Here is a 23,739-nt window from a genome sequence, read left to right on the forward strand (position 1 = left end):
ATTTCGACAACCTTTCACGTAAGAATGCACATCTTAAATACGTTTAGGTATTAAGGTATTTTTGGTGTTCCTTACAATTCAACTGTATTTAATCCAATAGCGGCAGGGGGTCCAGACAGTCCAGATTCTGGTCCAGTGGAGCAGCTCCCTACCATGACAGACCAGACAGAACAGACCACCCTGGTCCATAATGAGGAGGAGGCTTTTGCTTTGGAGCCCATTGACATCACAGGTCAGCCAGAACAGATAACACGCTTAAAGGAACAGTAACCCAAAAATTATATCATTTACTCACCTTCGAGTTGTTCCAAATCTGTATACATTTCTTTTGTTCTGATGAACACAGATAAAGAAATTTGGAAGAATGCTGGTAACCAAATAGTTCTTGGCCACCTTGACTACCATAATAGAAATATATTGTTTTTATTTAACAATTTTAACCAAAAATCTAGAATTTAAGACATTAAGTTTGTTTCAACATTGGTTTATAGATTTTAGCCTAGGAAATCAGATGTCAGTAAAAACAAAAGTGGGACATATTTGGGGGGTTTCGTGGTGTTTCAATAAGTGGAATCATTTTAGAAAATCTTTTATTTAAGTGAATTTTAGGTCAAAATAACATTAAAAATTATTATTTTAAATTTACAGAAAGAGAGATCATTCATATATTTGCTACTTGCATTCCATCAGATGTCACAAAAAACTGAAGAGTCATTTATTTTAAGATTGATTTTACTGTGTTTAAATTCCAAATTTGTCCACTAACAACGGATTAGTGCAGTTGTAACCACCACTTGAGGCTTAAAGGGTTGATTTAACGCTGTTTCATGCATTCTGGCTTCTTTACAATGTTAAACATGCTGGTTTCTCATGCTTAACATGATCAACTTGTCAAAAAAATGAGATGGATGTATTACATAGTATTTTAGGGCCCTATGAAATCCGTTTTATTTTTTCCCAAATTCCGTTTATTCCGTTTAATTTCTCCTACACAGGACTGTATATTCACAGGTTGCTGTTTATATGGGTCTATACTACATCTAATGGTTATACCTATTATAACATTTTCTATTTATTTCTCGCAGCAGCAACAATCTGCCTCTATGTATTGAATTTTAAATACCTGAAGGGAAATTAGTACAAAAAACTAATTGTTTAATAGATTACTTTTGTTATCATACTTATTATGATCCCCAATTATTACTGACTTGCCTATACAATGTTTAAAACGCTGCAATCTCGAATGTCAGTCGTTTCATCAACCACAACCCACATTTTCTTCCCAGTGATCTTGTTCAGAATGGCTTCCATGTCTCAAAGACGCAAGGTAAGTGGGTTTGACGAAGGATGCTTTAATTTTGCATCCTCCTTGCTTGCAGTACTTTATGAGAAAACTTTTCCAGTTTTTTGGAAGACTTCACAGTCTCAGATGGTCTCTTCGACATGATCGTCTCAACTTTGAATAAACGTTTATAAAATATGGCGTAATTCCGCGCCTTTCTAACGTAATGTCATCACACATAGGCTATACGGCGCTATAGGTTTTGGAAAAAAAATTCTAACTTGAAAAACCGCTACGTAACAATGTTTCTTAGTCCCTTATTGGGCAATTTACCCGGAAAAAACACGCCCACGGCATGGCGAAAGAAAAAGCCTGCCACGCGTCAATCGACAAGTGATAGGAAGACCCGCTTACCCTCAAGACAATGAACCGCACGCTAAGTGAAACTAAGTCATATGTCTGTGTTTTGTTGGCAATCGGCGTGTTAATGTAATAATGTTTACAATGTGCATAATGTAAACAACACAAACTTATAGTGAATCAACAGTTATGCAGGAATGTGATGATGTATTGTGTGCTCATGTGTGCCCCACCGCAACCCCCAGGAGGTTGTCAGTTTTTTTATATAATCGAACAGCTGTATCTATCTTTTGTAATAGTTATCAAACTAAAGACTCTTCGCAGATACGAAGTATACAATACTACTATAGGTACTCAAGATTAATATGAGATTGGCAGAAATTGCGAATTCAACCGGATCTTTAAGAAGTTCATACACACTATTTAAACTATAGGTTTTTCGGTTTAATGTATTTTACCATGTTTGTCTTTGACTATATAAGTGAAGGAGACCAAAGCCAAAAGGAAGAGGAAGCTCATTGTTGACAGTGTGAAAGAGCTGGACAGTAAGACCATCCGTGCCCAGCTGAGTGACTACTCTGACATTGTGACCACCCTGGATCTGGCTCCCCCCACCAAGAAGCTGATGATGTGGAAGGAAACAGGAGGAGTGGAGAAGCTCTTTTCTCTGCCAGCTCAGCCCCTCTGGAACAGCAGACTGCTCAAGGTCAGAATGGATCTGCAGAACAAGCAGTGTGAGATTAAAAAGAAGACTAAACGATTTGTTCAGGCTTTAAGTGGAACAAAATGCATAGTCAGCCTTGGACATTTAGATTTTTTGTAATCTTATCATTTGTTCTGAGATCCGCTCTACTCCTCTGTGCAGATGTTCACGCGGTGCCTGACCCCTTTGGTTCCTGATGAACTGAGGAAGAGGAGGAAAGGTGGAGAAGCGGACAGTCTGGATGAGTTCCTCAAAGACTTGGAGAACCCTGAGGTGCCACGTGAAGAGGCCCTGTCGCAAAGAGACATCATTGGTAAGAAAGGCTGTAACTGGATTATATGAAGCATAAAATTATTTGTAGGTGTTCATATTGCTTGACTTTTTCTAGACCAGACGATCTTGGAGGAACCCAATGTTTTGCAGGCTTCAGCTATGGAGGGCAGTCGCACAACCCTCGACGAGTCAGTCATGCCTCCACCTTCTGGACACCGTGGACATAAGCGCAAAGCTCAGGACACAGAGCCTGCCTTGCCTGTGAGTACTGCATTCCGGTTCCTTTTAAATGGTTCCTTTGCTGGTCTTAGTCCACCCTCTCCTGCTAGATTTCTATCGGAACATGGCAACGGCCACTAATAAAGATTATCTGTCATCAGAGTACCATATAAAAAGGGACCAATTATATTAAATTTTTAATTATTGATTTTTTGTCTGATATGATTTGGGCTTTTAATTCATCAGGGCAGATGTGCATACTGGCAATAACCACCAGGTGGTGCTAAGTGTTTTTGAAATGTCATAAAAACGTTCTGCTTTTGCACAAAAAACTTTTGAATGAAAATATTTTCACTAAAATTTTCTCAGAAATGTGTATGTTTATAACATTTTTAAAGCATTTAAGTATTTATTTTATATTTAGTACTCCTTTTGCTTTAATGACAACATTCACTCCTGTTAATATGTACAAAAAATAATAACCCATTATTTTTCCAGTATTATTTCGTATATAACCCCAGAATTTTTCCTCCCCATGACTTTCTCATGTATGACTTTCTGTATTACATGTTGTACATGATTTTCTAATGTTTTTCTAAGATGCTTGAGGATGATCGCTCCTCTATTGTGTCTACACGGCACATGAACATGCAGCAGGTGGAACTGCCCCCTGAGGAGCCAGCCAACATCTCTCAACTCATCCCTGAGCTCGACCTGATAGGAGAGAAGAGCAAGGAGAAGAAGGGTGACGATGATGAAGAAGAGGTGAGGAGGCTGTAAAATGATGCAATAAAACATGCCATGCAAAATAGCCTGAATGAGCCACTAAGAAATCATTTTCTGCACTTTTGCTTCAGATTACTTTATTGTATTTGATCCATCTGGTTCCTGTCAGATCTGATCACTCAGTTAACTGTTAATTTGTGTTTGAAGGAGGAGGATGGTCAAAGCGGAGACCAAGATCAGGAGGAGAGGAGATGGAACAAGAGAACCCAGCAAATGTTGCTTGGGTTACAGGTTAGAACAACATTTTTATCTGCTTTTTTTAGTATATTCAGTCTAAAATTAGACATAAACTGATTTTATACCAGCAAATATGTTTCCCAAAGGCATCTTTAAGACATACGTGGGTCTAAATCTGTAAAGTGCATCTGTATGTTCTCACTGTTTATTCTTTCCACAGCGAGTCATCGCTAAGACTGGAGCAGAATCAATCAGCCTGTTGGACCTGTGCAGAAATAACAACAAGAAACAAGCAGCTGCCAAGTTCTACAGCTTTCTGGTACTAAAGAAACAGCAGGCAGTGGAGCTCAGGCAAGACGAGCCCTACAGTGATATTATCGCTTCCCCTGGCCCCAGATTTCACATTATATAAACAAAGCCTTTAAAGTCCACACTGGCAGATTTTATCCTTTGTTATGGTTTTGGTTGTATATGATGTGTTTCATTTATCTGTGAATGTGAGTTTTGCATACTACATGTGCTATCTGTCTCACATGGGGAAAAAAATATTTTATACATTTAAAAAAGTACTTCTTAAAATACTTTTACTTCATCCAAGCATGCGTCAGTTTTTGAAAATATTTAAGATATAAGCTTAATGGTAACAATTTAGTAAAAAAACGATCTGACATAGTGAGGCTGATAAAGAAACTGACCAATAAAGAAAGCATTAGATAGCACATATAAAATTGGTAATTTTAGTCAATAAAACGGTGGTAGATTTTCATAGGAATGTAAAAGTCTATTTATAATCAATGAAGTGAACTTGCATAACAGTGTGTAGTATTTTGTTGCATTAATTGGGAAAGGCTTTAAGCCATAAGTTTGTTCTTTTTAATCATCAAAAGTTTTACATGCTTCTGTTACATACTATTTATTTTATTGGGCAAAGCCCTGTCATCTTGCATGCTTTGAATTACATGTTGACATGCAACGGATTGATGTTTACTTTCTTGAAAGTGTTTTCTTTGATTAAAAATTATAGAGTAACATTTTAGCTGCTCCAGAGACTTAAAAAATGGTCAACATACAGTTCTGTCATATAGTTCTATGAAATATTAAAGGAAAGTATTGACCTACGCATTGTTCTTGTCTTTTTTTGCTAAATTCTACCAATGTTTTTCTGAAATACTGCAGCAGCTGTTTAGCCAAACGAATTAAAATATTTGTATATACTGTACAATACATGGGACAAAATAATAATGTGTCATTTGTTGTAAAGATATTTTTGCAGTCCAATCAGTCTTTGGTTTAGTCGATGGAATTTGCTGTAGCCTATGTGGTTTCTATGAAGCCTAATATGGAATAATAAGAAATGCCTAATAAGAAATGCCCTGTTTTGTCACCAAAAATGTTAGGCTAATGTCTGTTTTACACAGTCATTTTAAAATGTCTCAATCATTATTTATGCATGTTAAAATTATTTTCAATAATGTATTATCATAGAAAGCTCTCACCCGACTGCTCTCATTTGCCTGAAGCCCTGAAAATACAAATTTGTCAAATTTATGCCCATGCACTAGGGGGCGCTGGGACGCTGGGACTCTTGAATGCACGTCTTACCAGCGAAGAACAAGACTCCAAACAGATGACATGTGAGTGTGTACAATTTTATCCGCGGCTATCAAAAACTGATAATGTCGTATTAAATGTTCATTTAAGGCTAGGGCATCTGTAATACGTTGTCTATAAATTGAATACGTTATTAAATTACAAAGTATAATAATTTGAAATAACTTTTACTAGACTATTCGCGAGGTCATTTTCATGGATGTATACTTCATATACGATAAAAACTGTTATCGACTTGTGCAATTGACACATGAAAAACATGATAAGCCATTTGTAGTAAGTCAACAGTAGTACACAATGCTAGACCAGCACTTCAAAATGGTATTACTAAATAATATGCAATATAATCATATATAAACGCAATAGTATTTGTATTTTTCAGCGAGGAGGGACCAGTCGTAATGCATCTTTGTCAGCGATGTGTGTTTGTATTTCGGTGCGGGCGAATGTCTCCAGCTCTTCAGCAGTCCGCACGTATTCTGCATCAGCGTTCACATGATATCAGAAGCACTGCAGCACTGCTTCAGCCCAGCCACAACCCGCTGCCTGTCCACGATCTCTCACAGAAATACAACATAGAGACTTGGAGACCATGTGGAATGCACCTGCGCGCATTATCATCAAGTGTTCAAAATAACAGCAGTGATCTTACACAAAAAAAGGATGAGAAACATTGCGTCGCATATGACAGTTCTGACTTGCATCAAGAATCTCTTTCTGATATTCATAATATTGGTATGTGTATCATTTAGAAAGAATGTGTTTTATTGCAATTAAATAGATTTTAGTGAATTAAACCGAAGAAGGTATGTGAGATGTCATTTTATTAATCTTTGGGGTTTTATACAGGTTTGGACGCAGTTGTTCGCCCTTCTCCATTTCAGGAAATTTGTGAGGAAGAAGCTGTACGGATCCAAGTTCCTTCATCCCTTCCTCCCGTCTCTTTTACACTCAGACCTTATGTGGATAAATCGGAAACTCTAAACAAACTGGTTCAGCTTGGTGCGTTTCATGCAGCTTTAGTAAAATATATGGAATTATTCTGGATTTTTTAATCTTCTGATGAATTTGCAGGTGTGGACCTATGGAAGCTTGAGCAAAGACCCAATGTGGGCTCCATGCTGGTTAAACTAGACTTCCATGCTGATGTTGCACCCAGACTACTGTTCCTTAAAGATCTGGGAGTTGAAGAGTCTAAACTGGGCTCACTGCTCACTAAGAACCCTTTCATCCTTACAGAAAGTTTGGAAAACCTTGAAACCAGGTGAGTTGGGAAATCATTTGACAGGTCCGACATATTTGTAATATTTCTTATCAGAGTTTTCTGATGGACTCATGTATTGTTTTAAAAAATAATTTAACACTTTCTTTTGGTCCTTTTTTCCAAAGGGTGGCTTATCTGAGGTCAAAGAAGTTCAGTGCACAGTCTGTAGCTGCCATGGTGAGCAAAGCTCCGTACCTGCTTAACTTCAGTGTAGAGAGACTGGACAATCGCCTTGGATTCTTTCAGCAGCAGTTGGGTCTTAGTTTTGAGAAGGTAATATTGCATTGCCTTCTGTTTATATGTAGGAAAACAACCAATCAACCACTGTTAAGATCCAGTGGTTAGATCTTTTTTTAATCTAATAATTAAATCTGTGTATTTTCTGATACTTTTATACCATGTTATGCTTACAGACTCAAAATCTTGTGAGTCGTTTACCGAAACTACTGTGTGGCAGTTTAGAGCCAGTTAAGGAGAATCTAAAGGTTTGTTTGTAATACATTTTTTCTTTAATTGCGAGATTTGTGATCTTTTAATACGCCAGAAAGTCATTCATTTCTCTTGTTTAGGTTTGTGAACTGGAGTTTGGATTTCGTGAAAATGAAATAAGACACATTGTCACAACAGTTCCTAAAGTTCTGCTTGCTAATAAAAGAAAACTTTCCCAAATATTTGATTTTGTTCACAACACCATGGGCATTCCACACTCTCTTATTGCTAAGTTCCCACAGGTAACAATTCTTTCTGCTTACAAATGATTATAGTAGATTAAAGCAGAATATAAAAATGTGTCTACTGTTACTTACTGTTTAAATATTAAGTACATTAAATACAGCAAGAGTAAACTTCTAACCTTTAACCTGGTAATCATTCTCACTAATTGTATTCATTATACTCTCTCAAAAGGTCCTGAATGCCAAGTTTCTTCGCATCAGGGAGCGTCACTTGTTTCTAGAGTATTTAAGCAGAGCCCAGTACCAGCCATCTCACCCAAGTTACATCTCTTTGGATCGTTTGGTTTTTCTGCCAGATGATATTTTTTGTTCTGATGTTGCGTTGGCCTCTCTGGAAGATTTTGAACAGTTTCAGAAAACTTTATAAATGGATCTCATTATTGTGAAATTAAACGGGTTGTTGGTTTGTATAAGATTGAAATACAAATGGAAAAAATATTATTTGTGTGCTCCTTTGTATAATATGTATACCACTTGTATGGTTGTACCTTTTAAGGTTTGAAGGTTAAGAAGTTAATAATTACCTATGGTACCAGCTTCAACTACAAATGAATACGGCCAACTTGTTGTAAATGTTATTGAACACATTGCAAATACGGATAACATTACAAGTACTGTCTGACCTCAGGATTAAGTAACGTATATCCTCTTGTCTGTTTTGCCACTCGTGTTTTAGATCATCTGTATCTGTTTAAGTGTACATATATATTGGCTTTGCATTAAATAAATAGGCAGCACTATATGATGCGCAATGAAATGGTTCTTGCAGAGGGCATCGTCATCTGGCAACTATTATTTGCATTTCTGTATACAAGTCGTGGTACCAAAACACAGAGAGGTAAAAAAAAAACATAAATATTGTTTTTAATTTGACTGGTCAACTCAACCATGCGATCACAGTGAGCGGAAAGATTGCGTAATCACCGGACGAGACGTCACCTTACCCAGAATCCACTGCAACTTTGCTAGCGATCAGAGATGGCGTCTAGGGCACCAGGTAAATGCTATCCTGTTTTCTAAAGCCGGTTTAAAATATTTTGAGTATACGAATTGTTTATCATCATTTTAACACCTATGTACAGCCCTCTCTGTATCGTGTTATTATACGAGTGTTTGTTGGCAGTTTTGTAATGTAAAGCAGCAATGTCCTCTACTGTGTGTCCCCTGTCCACAGCCGCTGTGTCTTACCACCCCATATGTCCTTAAGCATATAACATTATTGTTTCATATTTATATTCGGTTAGAGTTTGGGGTTAGCGTTTAGTGTGGGTCTAATATTATTGATAGGTGCTTCACGGGTTAATACCTGACGGCTATGTTATTTTATTTTGTCTGACGTTAACATGAAAATTAAGAATTATTCTTAGCCAGATTCAAAAGCAGACCGCAGAACTAAAGTTATATTAATTTACTTCAGTATACGTCATGTTACTTGTAATATGCCTTTTATAAAAGGATATTTGTGCCTTTTTATTATATATATATATATATATATATATATTTGTAATTTGACATGTTTTGTGTTACAATGCAGCTGCAACCGGCAGGCTCCTGGTGGGCTTCCGGAAATGGTACTACAATGCATGCGGTTTTAACAAACTTGGTAAGTAATGTCATCAGCGCAATAGGTTTGAACCCGTGACGTACTAGGTTAATTTGAAACACACATATCACGTGACATGTTATCCAGGTTTGATGCGGGATGATACCATCAATGAGAACACTGATGTGAAAGAGGCCATTCGACGGCTCCCAGAACCTGTTTACAATGACAGGATGTTCCGCATCAAAAGAGCTCTGGATCTTTCAATGAAACAACAGGTACTTCCTAAAGACCAATGGACTCAATATGAACAGGTAAGGAAGTGAAACATGTGTTCTTTAACACTTCAACGCTCATTTTGTTTATTACTCATACATAATTATTTGGTTTATGATCCAGAATTCTATGACGTCCCACGTTTTTGGACATAATATAATAAAATAATGTTTCATGACTTTTCGATCAGAAAAAATATTGTAAAATGCTTCTACATTTTAGATTAGTTTTCCCTCGAATGATGAGTTGTTAGTTGTTCCAAACCCCTGTGATTTTGGTAGAATGTTCTGCATCAGTTTCCCAGTTACAATGAAAATGTTTTGGAACAGATGTGGTCAAATATACATCTGAGATCAGAGTACTTTGGCCGTAGAGTTTGGAATATAGCAAAAAAAGTCATATGCAGTAATTTTATGGTGCATATTTGCTCATTTGATGCTCATTGTCATCTGTTTTCCGTTATTTATTTTATGTAAATTAACTATGTGAACATTGTTTTCTATGGGAGAAAGCAAATCAAATTTACTTCAGTAAATCAAACTGGAATGACAATGTATATTTGCTTACTAAAAACAATTTAAAATGCCTTAGTGCAATATGTATGTATAAGCCAATTTTCATCTCATGTTACTTTGGTTTATTGCAGGATGTGCGTTACCTAGAGCCCTATCTTGATGAGGTGATCCATGAAAGGAAAGAAAAAGAGGAGTGGCAAAAGAAGTGATAAGGCTGAACCTCCTGTTTGGTGTGATGTCTGCTATCCTGTATTTAATTCAAAATGTATTGTGTTAAGTCCTTATTAAAATTTCCTTTCTGACAAAAGTCTTTGTGCATGAAGTTCTTTTGGTAATAAAAATCATTAAAACAAAGGAGAATAATGTTGCCAGTAATATTAAATAAATTTTATTCAATGAGTTTTTATGTAATGCATTCTGAAGAAAAGTTTGTTTTCGTGGTCGCCTATAAAAATAAATAACTAATATACACAATATACATAAAATTAACTCTGCCTTTACAAGTCATAAGTAAAATTTCCTTGCTATAGTAATAAATTGTTAACATCATTCTATGCACCTAAACTGCTATCACAAAAATCAATCCTTTTATGCTAAATTCAGATGCAGCTTTGAGTTTTCTTGTTCATAATCATGCAGGTATCGTGTGTCATACCATGCACCTTTCCAAAAATGCTTTTATAAACAAAATAGATGTATTTATGTTCGCTATGAAAGGCTCACTCCGTCATTCTCTCCTGTCTCTGCTGGTTAACATTATTCACAGTATCAATAAAGTTCCCTATGACACTGTTGAAAGATTGCAGCATGGAGACCCCAAGCTCATTACTCGTCTCATTGATGTCAGGATCGTAGACACCCAACAATGGAGTGCAAACCTCTACATGACCTTTTCTGGCAGTTTCTAAGATGCCCACAAGTTCTGTCCTAGCTTGTTGAAACTTTTCTCTGTCATAGTCAAGTAGGGTAGTGTCATCCATTGGGTAGGTTACATTTTCAGGATAGCAGTCTCGAGGGACAGGCAATTCAATATATCTGTGAAGCAACACAAGGAGTATAGAATAGGTAACTGAACATCTTGCAATGTTTTTTATAAACAGCAATAATCCATCGTGAATACATGTAGTCATACCTCAAAGCAGGAAAACCTTGAGCAAGCATGTTGAAAATGTGGCGCAGGGTAGAGGTGCTGAATGGGTTGCCCAAGATTTTGAATTCCTGTAGCCCGTGACAGGGTGCTAGTGCTTGGGTGAGTAGATCCAGGCTTTCATCATCCAGACCACATTCTTCCAGGCCTAAACTAGTGAGTGTGGCAGAACAGCGATGCAGAAGCTTCCGAAAGGTGTTGGGGAAGACGCCCACTATGTCGTGACCGCTCAGGTCCAGCTTTACTAGGTGCTCGCTGTGAAGACTATTGGCGAAGTAGGCCATGTCCACTGCATTGAGGTTGCAGTTTGCCAGGTCTATACACTGCAGTGGAGTGTTTAGTGGACTGGCAAAATGGAAAGACAGTTACTCACCTGAAACCATTACATTTTGGGTATTCATTATCTGTAAGCCATAATCATCAAAATTTCAAGAAATAAGGGCTTGATATATTTCACTCTATGTGTAATATATCTATATAAATTATTGGTTTTACCTTCTGAAATGAGTGACAAAAAATATTGACCTTTTTCACAATATTCTAAATAATTGAGATGCACCTGTAGTATGCTGGCACACATTATGCCAAATCTAGAATAAATTAATGGCAAATTACATACAGAATGCATTGCAAATGTACCATATGCTAAACTTGATAAACATTTTAAACCTTAAAATTACAACATTTGTAATTTGTAAAAACTGCATGACTACTAAATATTTGAATACAAACAACCTAACCCTGTTTTGGCAACACAAAGCACCCTGTAATGAGACCCAATGTTTTGGTTGCTTTGAGACACGTGAACTGCTATTTAAATATTATATTGTTGCTAGGTTCATGTCCTGGCCAACTTATGTGATGACATTTTGTTTGCAATGGGACACCTGTCTGCACATGAGTGGGACAGCAGTCACATGAAATGAATGGCAATGCCATAACAACACCATGATTTAATATTAAACAAATCTGATTAAAACCTTAAAACTAGGTACAAATAAACAGGTCTTTTGAGATCTTTTAGTTTTAGTTTCATAAAAATAAGCTTTGTTTTTTTATATCTGTAATTTAGGATGGATGGTTTATCAATAACCCTTACAAAAAAGTGGAACATTTGTATACTTTTCAAAACTTAAAATGAGAATATGTACTAGCGTTCTACTTGACTCTTAGAAATGTACTGAAAATTACACTTGTACAGACAGTAAGCTAATGTTTTCCAGAGGACAACTATTTGTGTTTACTTCAGTAGACTATTAAATATTTTTTCACAGTTTTTACTGTCTTAACTTACATGTTCAAGTTTATATAGTAATATATAGCATGTATAGTATATACTGTATAGCAATAAAAAGATTTGACATGGCTTAAGCTTAGAGTAAATAAAACATGGAATTGAACCTGTTCTTTGTATTCAGTAATAGGAATTTATGTCAAACTTTTTACCTACAAGTAAAAAGTGTAATGAAAGGTACATTAAAAGTTTTTAATATAAATATGTATGCCTTGATAAGAACACAGCAGTTTACTTAAAGGGCAAAAACAATATACAAATGCTAAATTGTGTGATGTTAAGATCACATATAAACTTAATCAAATGTCTAAAGTATTAAACTTGTAAACTATCAGTTAACCAACAAGTTCACCTGTTGGAGTACAAATTAAAAAGTATCTTAGGCTTCAATTTAAAAACAAACTTTAAAAAATGGGACAGCTAAGTCTGAAGCTTTATTAAAATAGTGCATTTACAAGTATACCACTAGTACATTCATACCAGGGAAATGTATACATGTGATCATATTGTGCAATCTTACCTCAGAAGTCTCCTCAAGTGTCCTGTAAGAGTGGAGAAGCTGAAAAAGAGCTCTCTCAGCTCTGTTAGTTTGCTCATCAGTTCACCCAGAACTCCCATGAGGCCTTGGTCATCCGGACCCAACCTGTGTACGTTCAAAGCCTGTGCAGGGAATGTTAGCGAGCGCAGATGTGGGAACTTCAGTTGGGAGAGCATCACTTCAATGTGCGGAGCTTCCAGGTGTACGTTATGCACCACCTCCAGCTTTTCCAGATCATGAGACTCCACCAGTTTCAGCATGTAAAAGAGGTTCCTGAGGCTCAGTGAGTCCACACGCAGGCCTACGAAGTGCAGCTTTAATGGGCATTGTCTGCGCAGCAACAGAGCCTGGACCACCACCTCGTAATTTCGTCCGGTAACGAAAGTCTCCACCCGAACGTCTACCTCTACCTCAAAGGCCGAAGACACGGCATTCCCAGCCTGCATGTGCACCATAGTCTCATAGCACATACGAGTAAGCATTTCAGTCCGTGCCCAGCGACCGAGCCTACATCTGCAAGGACAGGCCTGGTGTTCTGTGTCTTGCAGACCAAGCATATCCACTATACGTAGCCTTTTTGCATAGGTGGATGGAGCTTGAAGCACATAATCCTTCAGACCTGTTAGAAATGCCTCCAGACAGAGCCTGCAGGTACGGGAGGTAAGGTCATCAGGGCAGTCCGCGGTTTTACCCAATAACTTACGCAAGCTTAGCTCTGCGAGAGGCCACGTCTGAACCAAATCGTGGAGCACCGCGGCTTGCTCACACAGATAGCTGGCTTTAAAAATGATTGGGTAAAGATTGTAAGATAAGCAATGGAGGCTCCGACAAGCATTCAAGCCATTCTGAACAAAACTCTCTGCTGCTATAAACTTGAGACTCTTCATGGCTGTCCGCTCCTGAGATAAACCAAACTTCCAAGAAGAGTTGGTGTGTTGCTTCTTCCTTCTTTTCACCAGTATAAACATGTGCGTCAAGCTTTCATGCACTCTGATTTGTGAGGTGGGAGGTGGTTGAGAGGTGTTATTTATAGAAGCAGCTGTCTCATACTCTCAGACCCCTGGCTAGCCTGCAGTTTTGCAATGGCTTGAAACCAAAAAGGAGTGCGGTGTTTACTGACCGCCAGTGGGTACAACAGTTATCCCTATGAAATTGTTTTGTGGCTAGCCCTACAAATAAAGTATACTTCTAGTTCTTTCTATCAAGTATTAGCAGTATTAGCATACTTGTAAAAGTGACAGGGACCTATTTGTCAGTTATGGTGACCCATACCCGAAATGTGACCCATCCAGTGAGTAGTGAACACACGTACACCCGGAGCAGTGGGCAGCTATCACTGCAGTGCCCGGGGAGCAAGTGGGGTAAGGTGCCTTGCTCAAGAGCACCTCAGTCGTTACCCGCCGGCCCTGAGAATCGCACCGGCAACCAGTCCGATTCTCTTACCATAAGGTCACGACTGCCCTAGTGTAACTATCACATCACTTGGGATGAAATTGGCCCACTTTTCAGTTTATAAAAGTGTCATTTTAAGTGTACATTGAGTAACAAAAACAGTAAACTTATTAAATAACTAGTGCGTAAGTAAAAAATTGGTATATTTCTGAAAAGTATATTAGGTATATTTCTTTGAAGAACGTAAAAAGTAGACTAAAGTAGACTTATTTTTCGTTTAAAATACAACAACTTTTTTTGCATCTTCTTGCAATGTTACTGTAAATTACGTTTAGTCAACTTAATCTAATATAATTATTGTCCTGCAGTTATATTTTTAATGTACATTTTTCAAAAAGTAATATTTAAAGCTTTGGTTTTACAATAATGTTATACTGGGACACTACAAGTCATTACGTTTTGGTTTCTATATAGGGCAATGACATAGGACAATGTAAAGTTTAAAAAAATGCATTTAGAACATTGTGTTTTGTCAGGAATAAAACGTTTTATACATTTTATGGACCAAATGCATTTAATCAAAATAAGCGCAATATGGTTTAAATCAGTTTGACCTGAACAATTCCACATATAACCACACGGGGAACTGCATACCAACGTGAAGATTTAAAAGGAATGTGAAAAACATAACATAATAAAGAAGTACAGTCCTTTTTATTGTTAAAATGTTCATACACTCTAAAAATTAAAGGTGCTTCATGATGCCATAGAATGAAACCAAAAATGTTTCTTCTATAGCATCGCTGTGAAGAAGTTTATATCATTCGAACGTTCTTTTAAATTTTCATTTACATTAATAAAAATATAGGAAATCTTATGTTGGGTGGTAATCATGATGATAATGGTGATGATGATGTTCATGGTGATGATAGTGCTCATGTCTTTGCGGAACAGATTTAAAACCCCCAGGAGGGACAGCTTGTCCAGGCTGCAACTCTCTATGCAGACCCTGATTTGATCTGGAAGGTGCTGTGATGTCACGGGGCCTGGTGCGGATCCGTTTGCTGGAGCTGTGCTGCTGGGATGGCTGGCACCAGGTCACAGGGTGATATCCATGGAGTTTGCTGGGTTTGGCTGTTCCTCCACTTCCACCGATCGACTTGCTATGGCTTCTAAGGGACCTGAGGAAAGAAACCGACCTGGACTCCACGGAGCTGTGGTTCTCGATGTGAGAGCGGCGCTGATGGTCCCGGAAAGGGTTGTCCTCAGAGGATGGTTCTGAAATCACAAGAGTGAATACAATGAGAAGCGCACAACATTTGGTATTTAACTACTTATTTGTATATTAATAATATTAAACTACCAGCTTCAAACTGCGAAGTGTAGTTCTCAATCCCAGCCAGATCCAGATAGTGGTTCCTACGTTCTGTGTTTTCATCTACAGAGTCTTGCTTTCTCTCTGGAACACCCATATTGCAGGAGTTCTGTCCTCTGACAAAATAAAAGAAACATTTTAATGATCACATATTGATTATCATCTATTATTTTCATTGCTATTGTTGTTTTATTCTTGTATTCATTATCAAATGTACATTGATGAGTTTTTCCAAATCTAGAAACATAAATAAAATAAAAGATTTAGAGACTTTACAATGGAAATAAGTATGTTAATGTATCAACTTGTGTATTACTCTCATATTAAAAAAGCACTGAAGACTCAAGAGACCAACTTACCTGATATGTGAAGGTTGTCTCTCTGCACACTGCATGTTATCCTTCATTTGATCATTTTCATTCCTTAATGTTTTGATGTCCCGATCTTTGGAAGACAACAAACAGTCTGAATAAGCATTATCCATGTATAGTGATACAGACGAGACACTATAATTCATAAGTCCACCTTTTCTGTTGCCTCTGGTTGATGGGTTGACGCTTAGCTTGACATGCAGGGTTGTGACATTACTAAGTACCAGCTGTTTGACAGAAGCTTCTAGCACCGCATGGATTGTATGCATCAAGCTCAACATAGTTTAAAGAGAGAAACCCACTGATGGTTATATAATCCATGAGATGCTAGAACATCTGTTTAAACTGTATCTCTCTGGTCACTTAGCCATTGTTGTCGAGATCGGACAATGGTATCATCCACTCCAGAATGTTTTCATCTTTGAGTGATACATTACACTCCAAATTCTGAAATCAACAGCATTAACATGCTGGAGTAAAATATGTGCTCTCAGAATGACTTGCAACTTGAACACTGAGCAAACCCTCTTAACTTACTTTTATATTATTCCAAACCTTTACGTTCTTCAATAGAACATAAAAGATGTATGACTGAACGTCTCGTTCACCATTTCACGAAAGGTCAGTCAACATTTCAAAAAGTTTTTCAGTTTTTTGACCGGAAGATAATCAAAATTAGTTTGAAACCAAGATTTGTGGGTTAATTATGAGAGTATTTAAAAATGTCCGTAAGCTATCCCTTGAATTAAATAAAGTTATGGTGCATTTGCTTGGCAATGATACTCATGTAACAAATGCCTTGTTGGCATACAGTTTTTCGAACGGCAGACACCAACATCACTTGTCTTAATACACTTCAGTGCATCTTTGAGTTGATGTTGTCCATCTTCAATAGAAGAATTGAAACATTTAAGATTATCCATTTCTCTCTCGTGTGGCATTATTACTATAAATAACAGGCAATGTTAACGGATTTAACTTGGAATCATAAAGAGAAATAATAAGCATGTGTCCAAAAGTCAAATAAAAAGTTTAAGGAATATTCAGAAAGACAGATTCAAACAACGGCACTGTTATTGTGTCCGTTTATAGTTAAACTTACCCTCTTGTGCACAATAATGAAGTGACAAATGATCTTCTTTTAGATCTTTACCACACAGATCCTAGAGTAAAAAAGGAAACAAGTCAAAAACCCCTAAAACCTCTGGACATCTAAAGAAAACAGTGGATTCAATTATGTGTGCCAGAGCCACAGGATGAAGGAATTTGATTTTAAAAAGCATAAAAACAGTTCCTGCTAGTTTTTTTTATCAATGTGTCAATACAATCCTGCACAAATATGGACACAATTTACATATAAACAAAGTTTAAAAACTATGATCTATGAGCTACTTTGAATTTCTAGTCAGTTCTGTGAATAATTTGCGAAACCTATTTTGTGCTTTAATGAATTCAACAGAATAATAAAAAGCAACTTCATTCTTTGCACTCCTGTGGTCTTAAGCGCAATTGATTCCAGATACTTTGCACCACTGATTTTTTCGAGGAAGTGAACTGCCCTCCATGACAAAACAGCTCAACATCATTTCTTACCATCACTGCCAATTCTTCACTAGAATGGTGGGCGAGTAGATCATAAAAACATGTATGCAAGCTATAAGCAAACAAGTCTTATTATCTGAAATTTAAGAATGGGATATTTACAAAAAACAGTTGCAGGTAACAGCTGAAACAATTATAGTTGCAAATTTGCATTAAAACTTTTATAATATACAACAAACAACATAATATTGATGAAAAATTTTAAACCAGAATATCATATTGTTCATATTATTAGATGTTCTGTTTTGTCTAAAGGAGCAATGTCTAGATTTTAGCGCAATCTAGGGGGTGAGGCTGAAAATTGCAACAAACGGCTCACCCAGCCCCGCCCTTTCAAAGCACTATGGCAACTGACACAGGACAAAAATGTCATCAAGTTTTCACTTCTTTGCCAAAGATGATAACATATTTACGAAATGTCAGCCTCCACTTTCTAGTGACCTCACAGTATAGATACATCACTCATAAGGTCATATTTTTCTTGCAAGGAAAACCAAAAGCTTATGCAGCCATAAACCAATATCTGCAGTCTGACAGGGTGTTGAAGAACAAAGGCCAGAAGAGAAGTGCACTGAGTGATCTGTCTGTCTGCTCTGCCAACGATTTCTCCCATTTCCATAGCTAAGCTTCTGCCACGCTCTGCCTGCTCTAGGGCCTTTCATGTGGGCTCATATTACTAGTTTGAAGAGCTTTTTTCCTGCCCTGATCCAGGTGTCACCAGGCCAGACGCCCCCTAGCCCAACTCCAGTTCCTTCTCAACACCCACTCACATGTGTCTGTGCAAACAGAGCCTGGCTTTGTTTCTTCTATCACTTCCTGTCACCTAACACCTGGATGGAAACCTTATTACATAGTGATAGAGAAAAAGAGATAGACTGAAACAACGTGTTTGATCATCAGAACTGGGTTGAGGTACGATTATGACCAACTTTTGCATTTGATGGGTTTCATCGTTTGTGGTCTTGGAATAAACTCAAACACAATCCAGAATAGATGGGTACATAAGGGTGTTGGTGGTCAAAAAAGTTTCAAAGAAGTGGAAATTTTTCATTTTTCTCTTAAACTTAAATACAGAGTAAATACTGAACTTGTAGGTATAGGCTACACTGGAAAGAAATGAACTTCATATGCATTTTGTCTTGTTTTGTATAGTAAAAATATCTGAAATAATTTTAAATCAAGATGCATTAAGTGACCTAGTGTATTATTTCTAGTTTTCTGAAAAAAAGAAAGAAAGTTTGTTGATTAAAACAGAGAAAAAGATCTGCCGGCGGAGTAAGAAAATCTTAGTACTTAATGAAGATGTAAAAGTAGTTATTCTTCTTACGAACCAAAATTTCTTGTCAAGTAAATGTATCTTGTATTAAAATGTTCAGATCCTCTTAAACAAGAAAAATACTTTAAAAATACTAATTAAGAAGTACATTTTTAATTTGCTGTTTTTTGCTCATTTTAATAATTTAAGTTAACATAACCGTCCCGTCATTCACCCCTTTTCTAGAAACATTGCACTGCCTTTGCTTCAACACATTGCTCTTTCAAGTGGGGAGGAGAGATAAATAAAGGGGTAAAAGATGGGATTCTTCCAGACCCTCTAACGCAGCACAGAAGCCTTTGAACCCTGTGACCAAGATCGTACAAGTGTCACTGGTTTGATAACCTGTCCTAGGATCCTGCAAAGTCTTTGAATTATACACACTCACTCACTAAAAAATACTCACTTCCCCAACCAACAAACCTGATCTCTAACTTGACATTGAATATTTGCAGTACAAAGTGCAGTGTTATGTGCACTTATTCAAAAGTGTCTTATTCAAAAGCATCCAGCAGCCTTCATACTCACAACCCCTTCCTTGCATCCTTCCTTCAACCACTTCCCTTTATTTTCCCATCACAGCCTCCCTCTGTTCTCAAAACCAATAACAGATGTGCGGCGTTCTGCTGTTCTGGCTGCCTGCCATATGCATTTCACACAAGGATGAAGGCTCCAGGCTCTACTGTGAGAACGAAAGCAAAAACACTCTATGCCATTTAAAGACAATGCTGAGAAAAACATTGTAGTCATAGAGGACTACGTATGTTTCTAAGAAGCCTAGGATAAAAAAAAGCCTACAGCACAAAATGAAACATCAGAAAAAGTTACCTAAAGATATATTTGTTTGTTTTGTTAATTTTGTGGCTAATCCTTAATGATCCACTAACTATCTTTGCTACGTAGTACATAGACAAATAAGGTCATATCAACATATGCCTCTATTTTTTTATAAACATTTACATAAGGTATAAATGAAAAGAGTACGATTTTATAACAACAGACCAGTATCCACTCAAAATACAAACATGACAATTGAATCGGTCTCATATTGTACATTAGACTACAGGATTTAGGCAAAGTTACGATGCGACTAATCAAGCAATATTTTTTTTTTATTTTTAAATACTGTTTCAATAATATAATGAACATTTTTGCTGACTTTGGCGTACTTTGATTTAACTTTTACCTGCTTATCTCCGTTTCTGACGACTTCACAAATACAGTCAACAGCCTCCTTGAACGTGCCCCCTGTTACAACACAAAACTTAACAACACTACAAAAATGTAGGCTACTTCAAAGGAAAAATATACTTGTCTGTGCATCACCTACCCTCTGGATTTTCTCTTCGTGTACAAGCTGGGAAAAAATAAATACTTTGTAAAAAGTAGCCATCTGTTATGTCCCATGTGTTCGTACGCTGTCTCTTACCGTGTTTTGATTGCAATTTTCCCATTTTGATTTCTCTTATCAAATGTTAATCAATGAGCTTACTACTATTGTAAAAATAACTATTAAAGAGTCTGAAAGTTCTCTTAGAGAGAATCTGCTATGCGCTCATTCTTTACGGAGGAAACGCAACCCATTCCCCTTCCCTAGAAGACGCCTGCAGGGGGTGCAGCTCTTTACATTTTAGCCCACTTATTATAGCTTGTATAATATGTCCCACAAAAAAAACCTTTAAAATCGTTTTAAACTACATTTTTTAATAATTATATTTAATGTATCACGCTTTTTGAATGCGTATAATGTACAAATCAATATCTTGTGACTGTGCAATGAGTTGGCCTATTTTAAGGATTCGGTGGTCAGCCTTATAATTATAATAACAACAGCGCCCTCTGGTGTTCGCCTGAAAGAATCCAGCAATGAGATGGAGATGATGTGATCAATAAACAGTCGTTTCTCTTCAATGCTGCACTTAACTTTGTTATTTGACGCATTGTGACTGAATGTCTTTTGCAGGTGGTGTCGCCTTTTTTTTCCAAATGTTTGGTAACGTGACGGCTTCGACACGTCACGACCTGAGCAGTTATTTCGGAAAGTGCCGTTACATTTGTTTCACTACAATTTCGCTAACTGGGCAGAAATACGACATGGGTGACAGGAAACAAGGCCAAAAATGGTTACTACACTTTTACTATAATAAAATCGTGGTTATGGGATAAGGTAAATGCGTCAAAACAAATCTTCTGTACAGTTGTCCGACGATCACTCACTGCAAATTTGTTAATTTCATAAAAATGTAATATTTGTATTTTATACGTTGAGTTAAGCAGACCAAATATGGTTTAGGTAGGTTTAGACCAAATATGACGAAATGACTGGGGTCATGATGCAGTTTTTGTTCCTTTGTAGGATGATTTGGACAACAATTTTGGACGTGAATTGTTTGATCAATTCCTCTGCTTTCTTACAACAACCTGTGCAGTCAGCAATTTCATAATCGTTCTCGTTCAAAGCTTTGCAGGACTTTCTGAGGTGAGAATGCCAATGTCAAAGTCCAATGACTAAATGGACAGTTCACCCCAAAATGAAAATTCTGTATTCATTTACTCCCCCTCTTGTTATTTCAAACCTGTTTGAATTTCTTCTGCAGAACACAAAAGAAGATATTTTGAAGAATGTTGGCAACCAAACACCGTTGGTGTTCTGCAGAAGAAAGAAATCCATATACATGTTTGAAATTACAAAAGGTTGAGTAAATTAAAACTATCCCTGTATTACAGCTGAACTATCCCTGTATTACAGTTTGGCAAGATATTCCTTCAAAAAGTTTGTTTTTAATAACATAATTTTGTTAATTGTTCAGAAACAGGCATCTGCGTTATTTGTAAAGTGAGCAGATTATTTTGACAGTCTTCATCTTGGAAATTCTGGTCAAGTGGAATAATGGCTTCAAGATGTTTTGGAGGGTACTTTTCCCCTTTTTTGTTTTTCTCCTTTTCAACATATTACTTTGTGTAATGCAACACCACATATATATATATATTAATAAATACAATTTATGCTGAGCTCAAAACTAACATTTACAATGTCTGCAGAGCTGGTGGAACATTGCAGTCTTTGTGATCACTTTAACTTTCATCGCGGGAAACAGGGTAACCAATAATACCACCGTTCAGATTATTTGCAAGTGAGCAATAATTTATAACCTATATATATTTAATACTTGGAATATATTCTGTTTCAATGCTTATAATAGACAAATGTGTAACCAGACATATGCTTAAGTTAACTTTCAAATTGGTGTTTTAGGCTGATACGTATGCTCCGTATCAACGGATGCTTTGCATTCTCACAGAAAGCAATGATGCTAGCTAAGGCCACAGGCACATTCATTAAAGACACCTTCATGATCGTGGTCCCCTTTTTAGTCTTAATGCTGGTATACATTTTAAGACTTCATACATATGCACACAATTTTTATGTAGTGTTCAATTGTTTGACATTGGTGCCTGTCCTTTGATTCTGTTATCAGGGGTTTGCAACATTTGGAGTACACCACTTCAGTTTTGTTCCATCTGCGTTTGTGAATTTACAATCTGCCTTTTACACGTTGCTCATTTGTTTGACCCAAGATGGATGGCTAGATATCTACATCAAGTTGAATGAGTATATAATACTTGTGCATACTGTAAAGATTTATCAGGTGGTAATTTGTAAAGCATTATACTGTCTTCAGCATTGAGTGAACTTACATTAGTTTTTTTAATGTCAGAGACAGGTTCACAAGCTTACTGTTCTTCATGGGCTTTATCTCCTGTGTCATGTTTGTCCATGCAATGATTGAGGTTCTGTTCCTGAATAACTTGACAAACGTTGGTAGGACCCAAGGGACAAAGGAAGTCCAGCAGACTCTGAGGTATTTCTAAAATACTAATGTGCTGAGCTGAAATATCAATAAATTCCATTTATTCTACTGTTGAAACCATCAGGGATTTGGTGATGCAATATTGAAATCTGTCTGACAGTAATCGAGTTTGCAGACTATGCACGATCGCTTCTGAGTTTTGTCTCAGTCCGCTCTGTCACATCCGGTTCACATATGGCGTCCATAGGGAACAATGACGTTTTCACTCAAGATGCACATAGAATTACGGTCAATGACGTGGGTCAAATCATCCAAACACGACATTATACATCAACAACCAAAAAGGGGAAAGCCTTTAGTCTATCCGTTTTAAGCAACATCCACAAATATGATTTAAAAAACTTTTGCACTTACTTGATGCTTGATAACAGACTCTTTAGTGCTGTCAGTTTGCTTAAATGGGAAGGTTTTATATTAAACATTAAAATTGAAAAAGCCTTATCACTTGGTGACAAATTACCTCAGCCTATGAGACCGGAAGTGGCTTAGCCGGCTGAGATTTAGGGGATCACCCTGCGTGCATAGTCCATTATTTTTGTGTAGTGTGTAGTTATCCAAAAAATTCCAACTTTATATATCCTAGGGATAGGATCTATCACCGTAAAGGATCAGTTCATCCAAAATAATTTCCTCACCCTTTAGTTGTTCCAAATCGGTATAAATGTCTTTGTTCTGATGAATACAGAAAAATATATTTGGAAGAATGCTTGTAACCAAACAGTTTGCATGAACAGGACAGGCCACAGCTTCAAGGATCAGAGTCATGTCGATCAGAGGTTGTTGGAGACTAGGTACCCAAAGAATCTAACTCCTGAAACCTATGAGGAACTAGTCCGTGTCATGGACCTTAAGGAAATGGACCTTAGAAATGGACCTTAAGGAAATGGACCTTAAGGAACTGGACCTTAAGGAACTGGACCTTAAGGAACCTTATGAGATTCAGCGAGAGATAAAAGGGTATGTTTCAATGTAGTATGAGAGTTGTACATTTTTCAACTAGATTACCATGGTCTACTCTATACTTTTTTGAAGAAATGGGCATAATCTTAAATCGGTTTTTTAATGTTTTACAGGATTCTGGAGGAGGTTC

The 23,739-nt window shown here is 37.0% G+C and overlaps 5 protein-coding genes across 8 annotated transcripts in view; 3 read left to right on the forward strand and 2 right to left on the reverse strand.

Annotated features, from left to right (window-relative positions):
• Positions 1–5,057, forward strand: part of rad21b (RAD21 cohesin complex component b) — an 8,018-nt gene extending 2,961 nt beyond the window's left edge. Inside the window, exons 7-14 of one of the 2 annotated variants that reach the window (XM_079484990.1) lie at positions 1–18; positions 101–232; positions 2,125–2,348; positions 2,508–2,658; positions 2,734–2,879; positions 3,438–3,602; positions 3,771–3,854; positions 4,021–5,057. The exon at positions 1–18 is cut by the window's left edge and continues 108 nt beyond it. In XM_079484990.1, coding sequence (XP_079341116.1) covers positions 1–18; positions 101–232; positions 2,125–2,348; positions 2,508–2,658; positions 2,734–2,879; positions 3,438–3,602; positions 3,771–3,854; positions 4,021–4,212 — 1,112 coding nt within the window. In that variant the 3' untranslated portion in view covers positions 4,213–5,057. The remainder of the gene's footprint in view (positions 19–100; positions 233–2,124; positions 2,349–2,507; positions 2,659–2,733; positions 2,880–3,437; positions 3,603–3,770; positions 3,855–4,020) is intronic. The other variant, XM_079484991.1, reaches the window with a different exon arrangement.
• A 309-nt stretch (positions 5,058–5,366) lies between these two features.
• Positions 5,367–8,234, forward strand: mterf3 (mitochondrial transcription termination factor 3). The gene is made up of 8 exons (XM_079485338.1): positions 5,367–5,434; positions 5,794–6,146; positions 6,261–6,413; positions 6,486–6,675; positions 6,801–6,948; positions 7,089–7,160; positions 7,245–7,406; positions 7,582–8,234. The coding sequence occupies exons 2-8, from the start codon at positions 5,813–5,815 to the stop codon at positions 7,774–7,776; spliced, it is 1,254 nt and encodes a 417-aa protein (XP_079341464.1). The 5' UTR covers positions 5,367–5,434; positions 5,794–5,812; the 3' UTR covers positions 7,777–8,234.
• On the forward strand, positions 8,141–10,089 carry uqcrb (ubiquinol-cytochrome c reductase binding protein). The gene is made up of 4 exons (XM_079485339.1): positions 8,141–8,406; positions 8,944–9,012; positions 9,100–9,266; positions 9,875–10,089. Exons 1-4 carry the CDS (start codon positions 8,388–8,390, stop codon positions 9,950–9,952), a joined length of 333 nt encoding a protein of 110 aa, XP_079341465.1. The 5' UTR covers positions 8,141–8,387; the 3' UTR covers positions 9,953–10,089.
• A 20-nt stretch (positions 10,090–10,109) lies between these two features.
• On the reverse strand, positions 10,110–13,684 carry lrrc14b (leucine rich repeat containing 14B). The gene is made up of 3 exons (XM_079485340.1): positions 12,705–13,684; positions 10,876–11,235; positions 10,110–10,778 (listed from the first exon to the last, which is right to left on the reverse strand). The coding sequence occupies exons 1-3, from the start codon at positions 13,607–13,609 to the stop codon at positions 10,463–10,465; spliced, it is 1,581 nt and encodes a 526-aa protein (XP_079341466.1). The 5' UTR covers positions 13,610–13,684; the 3' UTR covers positions 10,110–10,462.
• Positions 13,685–14,673: 989 nt separating this feature from the next.
• On the reverse strand, positions 14,674–20,377 carry LOC306910764 (protein naked cuticle homolog 2). Of its 3 annotated transcripts, XM_079485579.1 has the most exons (7): positions 20,207–20,372; positions 20,108–20,134; positions 19,964–20,025; positions 16,963–17,023; positions 15,849–15,933; positions 15,478–15,605; positions 14,674–15,392 (listed from the first exon to the last, which is right to left on the reverse strand). In XM_079485579.1, exons 1-7 carry the CDS (start codon positions 20,229–20,231, stop codon positions 14,989–14,991), a joined length of 792 nt encoding a protein of 263 aa, XP_079341705.1. In that variant the 5' UTR covers positions 20,232–20,372; the 3' UTR covers positions 14,674–14,988. The 3 variants fall into 3 exon arrangements, with proteins under 3 accessions (XP_079341705.1, XP_079341704.1, XP_079341706.1); XM_079485578.1 differs by having other exon boundaries at positions 14,807–15,392; positions 20,108–20,377; XM_079485580.1 differs by lacking the exons at positions 16,963–17,023; positions 19,964–20,025; positions 20,108–20,134; positions 20,207–20,372 and adding an exon at positions 16,015–16,255 and having other exon boundaries at positions 14,807–15,392.
• Between the last annotated feature and the right edge of the window lie 3,362 nt (positions 20,378–23,739).

The sequence above is a fragment of the Barbatula barbatula genome (genome assembly GCF_947034865.1).
Source record: "Barbatula barbatula genome assembly, chromosome: 21".
In the NCBI taxonomy this organism is placed as follows: Eukaryota; Metazoa; Chordata; class Actinopteri; order Cypriniformes; family Nemacheilidae; genus Barbatula; species Barbatula barbatula.

Bases quoted from the DNA above. Each gene is read 5' to 3' on its own strand.
- mterf3 (XM_079485338.1), top strand. From the start codon at position 5,813: ATGCATCTTTGTCAGCGATGTGTGTTTGTATTTCGGTGCGGGCGAATG. The intron at 7,161-7,244 runs GTTTGTTTGTAA...TCTCTTGTTTAG, and splicing joins CAGTTAAGGAGAATCTAAAG to GTTTGTGAACTGGAGTTTGG. The intron at 7,407-7,581 runs GTAACAATTCTT...CTCTCTCAAAAG, and splicing joins TTATTGCTAAGTTCCCACAG to GTCCTGAATGCCAAGTTTCT.
- uqcrb (XM_079485339.1), top strand. The intron at 9,013-9,099 runs GTAAGTAATGTC...CATGTTATCCAG, and splicing joins ATGCGGTTTTAACAAACTTG to GTTTGATGCGGGATGATACC. The intron at 9,267-9,874 runs GTAAGGAAGTGA...GGTTTATTGCAG, and splicing joins AATGGACTCAATATGAACAG to GATGTGCGTTACCTAGAGCC.
- lrrc14b (XM_079485340.1), bottom strand. From the start codon at position 13,609: ATGAAGAGTCTCAAGTTTATAGCAGCAGAGAGTTTTGTTCAGAATGGC. The intron at 11,236-12,704 runs GTAAGATTGCAC...CCATTTTGCCAG, and splicing joins CACTTGAGGAGACTTCTGAG to TCCACTAAACACTCCACTGC. The intron at 10,779-10,875 runs GTATGACTACAT...GTTGCTTCACAG, and splicing joins CAAGGTTTTCCTGCTTTGAG to ATATATTGAATTGCCTGTCC.
- LOC306910764 (XM_079485578.1), bottom strand. From the start codon at position 20,231: ATGGGAAAATTGCAATCAAAACACGGTAAGAGACAGCGTACGAACACA. The intron at 17,024-19,963 runs GTAAAAGTTAAA...TTTTTACTCTAG, and splicing joins TCAGAAACGGAGATAAGCAG to GATCTGTGTGGTAAAGATCT. The intron at 15,393-15,477 runs GTAGTTTAATAT...TTGTGATTTCAG, and splicing joins CACTTCGCAGTTTGAAGCTG to AACCATCCTCTGAGGACAAC.